General features: G+C 37.6%; 1 protein-coding gene across 1 annotated transcript; it reads right to left on the reverse strand.

Annotated features, from left to right (window-relative positions):
- Nucleotides 1–6,868: 6,868 nt before the first annotated feature.
- LOC125236168 lies at nt 6,869–8,717 on the reverse strand. The gene is made up of 2 exons (XM_048142880.1): nt 7,878–8,717; nt 6,869–7,443 (listed from the first exon to the last, which is right to left on the reverse strand). The coding sequence occupies exons 1-2, from the start codon at nt 8,682–8,684 to the stop codon at nt 6,991–6,993; spliced, it is 1,260 nt and encodes a 419-aa protein (XP_047998837.1). The 5' UTR covers nt 8,685–8,717; the 3' UTR covers nt 6,869–6,990.
- Between the last annotated feature and the right edge of the window lie 304 nt (nt 8,718–9,021).

Below are 9,021 nucleotides of genomic sequence, written 5' to 3' on the forward strand. Positions count from 1 at the left end.
TTTTATAATAGATTTAAACACTTATTGAAAAGTCAATATCAACAAATAGGTTTAATATGTCATGTGTAGGTACATATATTCAATATGTATATATTTGAATAACAATAAATCTATCAATTCTATCATAAATTCTGACATCATTTGCGTAATTTCTAGACATTTCTTCATCTCAACTATGTTCAAAGGGGCACCGAAAATGCGACCTCTGATTTTCAGTTCATTTAGGTTTTGAAATATTATGCCCGAGAGAGATTCTTCTTACATTTTGTTTAGTCATTTCTAAATTACTCACTCTTTGGGCTCGAAGAAAGCGGGTAACTCAACTTTTGGAATTATGGATATGATTTGCATTTTCTCTGGGGACGCCCATGATTTAAATTTAGGCGCACAGTGGTCATGAAATTTAGACCCTATTAGAGACGATGCATACATATTTACTTCTCATTGCAAAACACTACATATATATTGCGTTCAAACTTTTCCACTGCTAGGCATACACATCTGAAAAAAGGGGCGATGGACTGTATGGAAAGTAATATACGAGTAAGTTTACCTTTACAAATAATTTTGTAATATTATTTTTCATAAATATTAAGAAGTTAAAAAAGCATTTTCAATGACAAATTAAAACATAAAATGTGCTAAACTGAGAGGCTAAGTAAAAGTGTACAACGATTCGGCAAAGAGTTTACGGTTTACAACATCCTGCCCCTAGTGCAGCTATGCACAAGCTAAACTGATCTGAGTCCTAAGTATTAAGTCTAATATTTTTTTTGAAAGAACAACGTAGCGTAGCTAGCTCGCAGCCGACATCCAAATTCCAACGTTCGCGCTGTTCATCTTTTCCGGGAAACATAATAATTAAAGATCGTTATCAGCGTGCTTTATTGGTGTTAGAGTATGGTTGGCAAAAAACAAATACACAAGTATTTAAAACTTTATATACTTAACAAATTATGAAATATATACATATTTATAATTACTTATCCAAATTACATTGAATAAATAACTAAAATTTTTTCAACAGATTTGGCTGTCAGTCGTTCACGTCGATTAGAAAAAATCCATTTTAAATAACTAAATGACCTTTCTACGTTGACAGAAGTTACAGGAAGGTAATTACTTGCGCGCAATTTTTATTGACGCCCTCCGGCATATCCACCTCGTTTCCTTATATCAGTTGCTGCACGACTTTTACAGTACTATAACCAGGGTTTTTCTTCAAGACATATTTTAGTTTAAAATAAACTTCTTTTCCCGTGGGTTGTAATCTCAATTTTGACGTATATTGTTTTAAACATATATAGTTGGTCGGAAAAGGCTTTGTACCGTAGAGGTGTAATCCTAAGAAGGTAAGTAGGTATTTATTTGTAAGCGTCAGGACCCCTGGACCACTACAGATATTTGATGTTTAGTACATACAAAAATTTAGTACCTATTTGGTACCTGAGTACATATATTTGGTACCTCCACTGATATCGAAAAATCAAGCGAATAAAGTGGCCAGACATTCTGACGTCAGGATGTCTGGACCATTTTTGGTTTACATAGTTCTAGACAACACTACTAATTGATATCTTAGTCAATATTTACTACCTATTTGGTACCTGTCAATATATTTTTTTCAAATTTTTTTGGCGTACCAGAAAAAAGTTATGATGGAATTTAAAGTTGTGAGCCCAGCCGTGGCGTTGAAGTATGTAGCGCCTGTCAAAAGAATAGAGGCAAATCCGCCTGCCCTCCTGCGCGTCAACATAAATAGGAATTTATTTTTAGGCACTCGCACATCATCTCTACTGACTAGTGGCATTAATATAGTTGAAATATAAAAGTAATTAGTGTAATTACACTAGTTTTCCATTTTCCTCCTGAGAGAACCTCCTACAGTCTCAATAACGTATAATGTCATGTCATGTCCCGAAGAGACATCTCCTGGCGGAGAAATTTTTAAATCAGTTTACCCCTGACAGCCGATCATTTTTGCGACTGTTCAGCAGCTGTAGAGATGTATGGCATATTTGGCGGCATTGTGGTTGTAGGTCAGTACAAACATCAAATCAATCATCTACTATCAGTATAGTAGATGATTGATTTGATGTTTGTAATTATTCTTAATTCATAATTGACACTAATCGATGCAAAAAACAAATGTTACCGAAAGCAGTGGTTTATTTATATGATAAACCCCTATAACGGAGCTCGTGGACCATAGACTGGTCCACGTCATCAAAATACATCCTATATACCAATATTACCAATGACGCTGTTAATTATAACAGTTTATGCTATTTCCCCCCTAGAATTTGCCCAACTGTTGCCACGTGATTAGGTCTCTCAGGAGGAAAATGGAAAACTAGTGTAATTACACTAATTACTTTTATATTTCGACTATATTAATGCCACTAGTCAGTAGTAGAGATGATGTGCGAGTGCCTAAAACTAAATTCCTATTTAAGTTGACGCGCGTAGGAGGGCAGGCGGATTTGCCTCTATACTTTTGACAGGCGCTACATACTTCAACGGCACGGCCGGGCTCACAACTTTAAATTCCGTCATAACTTTTTTCTGGTACGCCAAAAAAATTTGAAAAAAATATATTGACAGGTACCAAATAGGTAGTAAATATTGACTAAGATAGTGTGAATAGTAGTGTTGTCTAGAACTATGTAAACCAAAAATGGTCCAGACATCCTGACGTCAGAATGTCTGGCCACTTTATTCGCTCCATTTAAAAAATATATTGACAGGTACCAAATAGGTAGTAAATATTGACTAAGATAGTGTGAATAGTAGTGTTGTCTAGAACTATGTAAACCAAAAATGGTCCAGACATCCTGACGTCAGAATGTCTGGCCACTTTATTCGCTCCATTTTTCGATATCAGTGGAGGTACCAAATATATGTACTCAGGTACCAAATAGTATCAAATAGGTACTAAATTTTAGTATGTACTAAACATCAAATATCTAGAGTGGTCCAGGGGTTCTGACGCTCACATTTATTTTGTATTTAAGAACAAAGTAAATATTTAAATGTATTTGTTTTTTTTTTGCCAACCGTACCATTTGTCACGAAAAGTGCACCTTGATAACGATCTTTAATAATAATCCAGATCTACATACTTACTTTGCTCAAGTCATATTTTTTGTGTTTTTGTCCAGATTTTCTCCCGATATCATGCACAGTGCAAGATTTTTCAAGCCTTAAGGGACTTACATAGTAACACACAGTTTGATTACGTCGGGGCAGTCGGGGAATTTCGCGGATTCGCAAACAGAACGGTTGACGACAAGATTTATGACGTCATTTAACACAGATAATTACAATTTTTATCTGTGTCGGACCGTTTTAATTATTTTGATATTCTCATTTTCAAAGACGCTAGAGCCCATCAAAAATTTCCAAAAACGGTGTCATTGATTTTGGCGTAAAAAAAGGTGTGGTGTTCATTAGTTAAAAATTGGTGACAATTGGCCAAAAAAACTAAACGGTTCGACACAGATTATTTCATTGTTATTCAAATTCTCAAATTTCGTTACGATTCATTAAGTTTTGAAGGAGGAAACAGTCGAGAGCGGAACCTCGATTTTAAAGATTTTTTCGTAATATCTTTTAACTTCGTTGTTCTTAATAGACATTTTTTTCCGATAAATGTAGTTAATAACATTAGTATATTAAACTAGGATTCTCAAGTTGAAAGGAGTCCCCCTTTCTATTTTAGCATTATGACGTTTTAGCGTCATATATAGAGGTAGAAGTAGGTATGTAAAGAAAAAGAAGATATATATTTACAAGTTTATTTACACAGCAAAATAAATTGCGGAAATAGAAGGGAAAGAAACTGAGCTGATAGGTAGGAAATTCCGCGAAACAAGCCTTAGGCTTCACTTCCCTGAGCAGAGCAGATGTAGTTGAGAGTAGACCGGGGACGACGCGTCGAACGTAGGTAGGTTGTCCCGGCTTTTCTGAAGAAGGTGCAGTGCGAAGAGGAAGAAGAGTTGCAGGAAGAGCTTGAATGTAGAGCAGCGTTCCGGACTCGAGCGGCGAGTAGAGGGTGAGTGCCTCGAGTCCGGAGAGGAAGGGTAGTAGCCTCGAAGCCGGATTGGAAGGGTAGTAGCCTCGAACCCGGAGGAACAGCCTTTTTTTTTTTTTTTTTTTTTTCACGGAGTGGGAATGCTGTTGCGCACGCTCTGTGGGACTCGCCGTTGCTTTCCCTTCTGCTGACGAGAAGGGGAGAAACGGCCCTACCCACTAAACCCACTCCGGCGTTTCACCCTCTTTTCCGTTGTGAGAGCGCACTGGGTTCGGAACGTTTCACTTCACCACTGCGCTCTCCGGTAGCCCTGACCAGGGCACCCGCATCGTAAAGGAGGATCAGAAACGCTTGATCCCCCTTCCCGGCATCACATATGGGGCATGGCCCCTCTAGGGCTCGAGGCGAGCGTACGCTCTCCGCCTTCGACCCTGCCGCTTTCGTCGTAGCGGAGGAGCGTCAACAGCTGCCTCTCGCTCTCTCTCTGCTTCCTCCTTCCGCGACATGACTGCTTCGCAGAAGGAGGCCACCGCCTTCCATTTTCTCTCGCTACCCAGCATAGTCTCTACTACGCCGCGTAGCGAGAGGTCCGCCGCTCCCGTCTCTGCCCTAAGGGTAGCTCTTTCCACGGCCCAACGAGTGCACTCTTCCAGAGTGTGTTGGGCCGTGTCGTCCGCCACACCGCACTCGTGGCACTGAGGCCGCGGTTCTCTCTGTATTTTATGCAGATAGTGTCCGAAACACCCGTGTCCGGACACTATCTGCGTGACCCGATAAGTCAGGGCGCCCTTCCTCCGATCAACCCACCTGTCCATTACTGGTAGAATAGCCTCTATAGTTCGGGTTCCATAGTGGCTATCCTCCAAGGTAACCCTCCACCTCTGACGCAGGCGCTCCGCGGCTGCTCTTGACGTTCTTTCGGCCTCCTCCGCGTCCAGGAGCTCGTCACGCCCTCTGGCTTCTGCCCTCAGTCGGTATCTCTCCGCTAGTACCTCTGCCTCCAACTCCCAGGGTGGAGTGCCGGCGAGGAGGCATACCGCTGCGTAAGAGGTAGTACGGTAGGCCCTCACCATCCGCTGAGCTACGAACTTCTGGAGCCGCCGGAGCAATGCCTTTGCGCGTCTTGTCAGGTGTCCAGACCACGGAGGAACAGCCCTAAGAATAATTACGCGTTAGGATAGTCACAAAGGGTTTGTGACTACCACACCCGGCCCACCAAAATCGGGAAGTAACCCATCAGTATCACGGATGTAGTAGCCAAACAGGAAGGTGTGGTAGAGCTGAGATATAAAAGAAAGGAAGACACAGGTCATAAAGAACTTATAACTAGATTATATACAAATTACAACACTTACCCGAACCGGGGAAACGTAGCACACAATAAACTATGTATGTAAATAGATTTATGAAAATATTGGTAGAAATTTAGATTTTTAATTTAATCGTATGGCAATAAATATTCAAATACAGAGAATTCATAAATCTAACTCCAGAGAATTAATCCAATTTATAGCTTCGTCTTTAAGTTCTATCAGGTCTTCCGGGGGAAAGAAATTTAGATTAAAAAAGTAAACAGATGTTGATTTAAAGCCCACCGGCGATGTTCTGGCGTTTTCCGAAAAAGTCTCGAAGAGCGAATAAAAATTTTGAATTTAGAAGTTTATTAAATCCGCCAGCACCAAACGCAAAGTACGAAAAAAGGTTAGAGAGGAAAAAGAACCGTTACAGTATTTTCGCTCCTGTAGCGTCTTAAGGAAATAAAGTTTCTTTACACTTGCCAGTAATTATGTAATGTACAAGTAGGTAAGTAAATCAGGATATATGTATTTGGAAAACATTACTATCTACAGATTGGACAATCAATAATTCGATCACTAATTTATGAAATACCAAAGTGCATTTATAATAATTGATAATACTATCAGATAAAATACCATTGACGTAATGTACATTCATATTTGATGGAGATTTGTATGCTTTCTTCGTGTAATTTATAAAAATATAATGTATATAAAAATGAGGACTTAAAAAAGTTATAATAATTTATTAATTTAAACTACAAATAAATGTAAAATGTACAGAAGGCATTCCTAGTTAGTAGAGGAGATATAGCGTTTGGGGTCATAATAATTCCCACAGAACCGAAGTTTGGTTTTTTTAGTTCTTTGTGTGTGTCTTTATGACATACTAAAAATATGGTAAAATGCGTTTTTTCGACCGCCAAAAGTTGCATGAAAAATTACTGTGAAAAAAAATCCTAACATTTAAAAATCGTCTCTGGTATTGATACTTATGGGGAATTTAGGCGGCAAAAAAATTTTAGCGTTGGTGTTTAGCAAAAACATAACAATTTTCCACTAATTAGAAAAAATAAAAACTGATAAAAATCATAAATTTGATGAAGGGATGTGATTGAAACACAAATTTCAGCAATGTAATCTTTTTTATAGGTAAATACGGGTGCAATCCGCCTGGTGATAAGCAGTCACGGTAGGTATTTTTATCAGTTATTATTTTATCAAAATAGTGTAAAATTGTTATATTTTTGCTAAACATCAACGCTACAAAATTTTTTGCCGCCTAATTCCCCATAAGTTGATACCAGAGACGATTTTTAAATTTTAGGATTTTTTTTTCACAGTAATTTTTCATACAAGTTTTGGTGGTCGAAAAAACACGCAAAAGAACTAAAAAACCAAACTTCGGGCTTGTGGAATTATTATGACCCCTCCCATACTAATGCCCGTACAACTCCTCTACTAAGTGAACTGTAGAGCCAAACAGATATAGGTACATACAATTGGCGCAGAGAGAAAATAAAAGGTGATGAACCAATAAGAAGAAGAAGAATTTATGAATTTTAATTTTTTTCTAAGGGGACATAAAGTATTTTTATGTACAGAATTGTATTTTAATGTAGTCATAATAAAACTATTTAACTTAGTTAAGATCAAAACTTATATTAGTCCAAATTCAAGAGCAGAATCCAAAATACCAATAATTTTTTCTTTCAACCTGCCTAAAGTCGCAACATCCATCGTTGAGGAGTTCATCAGCGCCTTTGCATCTTCCACCACGTTATCACCAGTCATTTCTTTTATATCTACTACATCTTTAGATTCCCTTACTAACATCGATGAGAGCACCAGTCCTAGGCTAACCATCATTTTGCCGTATCTTCTCAGGTCTGCGTCGAGTTGGTCTTTGGGAAATATCCTGTTGGCTTTAAGACCATGTAGGTTTAGTGAGTCATCGAGCATTTCATGGTAATAGTCGATCCACTCTTCATAGTGCTGCTTTCGGTTGGCGTGATCAGTGCAGTTAAATAGAAGGTACAGAAGGTCGGAAGCAGGATTGCTTTCTCTTGATAGCTGGTAATCAATCATCACGCTGTCGATTGGCTTGCCGTCCTGGAAGGAAAGTTTTGTTGAGTTGTATACAGACTTATTCTTTTCTTCTATTCTTAGCACTTAGTATCTCCTATCCAATTTTATGGGAAATAAAAATAACTAAATAATTTCAAGAAATGTTTACTTTGAAATACAATGATAGTCACTTTTACGGAATAAATATTATCATTTCGCACCTGCAGTGCGTGCGTTTATAGCATACGTCTTTCGTGTGAAAATTTAAAATAGTACGTCTATTTTTTGTACATTCAAAAAATTGGAACTCTAGGCCACTCTACAACCATGTCAAAATGACAAGCAGTAAGAGATTTCTTACAATCTTATTTAAGTATAACGTCACTATGACATAGTTCTACAGTAGCCTAGGGTTAAATTGGTTGCTGTACCTACTCCTTTAACATCAAAATGATCAATAATCATTAAAAAAATCTTACCTCAAGCCGGAATAAGATATTGTTAATCCAACAGTCACCCTGCTGAATTATAGAATATTTTGAACCTTTCTCGTAATTTTGAATTTTCTTGGCAAAATGAGCAAGCTGTGAAAGCGCCCCTTTTAAAACGTTTTTGTACTTATCACTAACATTTTGTATCATATTGATAAGATCGTTCTCAAGCGCTTCAAAATACTGCTCTGTTTCAGGTGCCGATGCCATAATGGCCCACATATTCAATAGTCTGTTTGAGTAATTTTCATATAATTCTGGTTCAGAATTTCTAAACGCATAAGAAAGTGAATGGTATTTGGCCAAATCCTTAATAGCTAAACGGATACCATCTTTGCTTAAGGGTTCCATTCTGTCCAACATCTCAAAACCTGCTTCTTTTAAATCTTCAAGCAAGATAAATTCGTACGGTGCCTCATCCACGACCCCGTAGCAAGTTGGAAACCTTACTTTTTCATCTTCAGTGGCGACGGCTGTATTCTGTATTTCATCAAGCTTAGGCAAAACTTGACTATACATTGTAATTTCGTTGTTGAACATAATTACTGTATTCATGAGTAGTCTTATTTGTTCGGCTACGGGTGCAACCTTTCCGATCATCTTAAATGAAGTTCCATCTTCCGCTTCGTATATGAATCTCTTGACATGTGCAACGTAATTATCACCTTTTTGACCCACAGGTTCAACAATAACTTTTCCATTTGTAAATCCACGTTTCTGGAGAACACTTTCAACTAGCTTTATTTGAGGATCAGCAAGGATATCAAAATCGCCTTCAAATGTAAATTGTGCCATATTTATCGACTATTTGAGCTAGTTTAAAATAAAAATTACTTCACAACGCTTTTTTATGCTTTTATGCTTGGTGATGATACTATAATCAATGATAAAGTATTCAGATTAAATAATTTAATTTATTGATAACTATATTGTTGGTATTATCTCTCTGACTAATATATATTTGTAACCAAGTGTGTATGTTCTTAAGGCATATGAAACTAAACATTTATATATTATAATTGACTACACAGATTTATTTGTCAAAGACATAAATACCTACGCTAGGTGACGACTACAAAAGTACACCTCAGCTACTTGTCCTAGCATGTTTCGCTTGTTCTCCTATGGCACT

The sequence above is a fragment of the Leguminivora glycinivorella genome, chromosome 18, assembly GCF_023078275.1.
Source record: "Leguminivora glycinivorella isolate SPB_JAAS2020 chromosome 18, LegGlyc_1.1, whole genome shotgun sequence".
Taxonomy (NCBI): domain Eukaryota; kingdom Metazoa; phylum Arthropoda; class Insecta; order Lepidoptera; family Tortricidae; genus Leguminivora; species Leguminivora glycinivorella.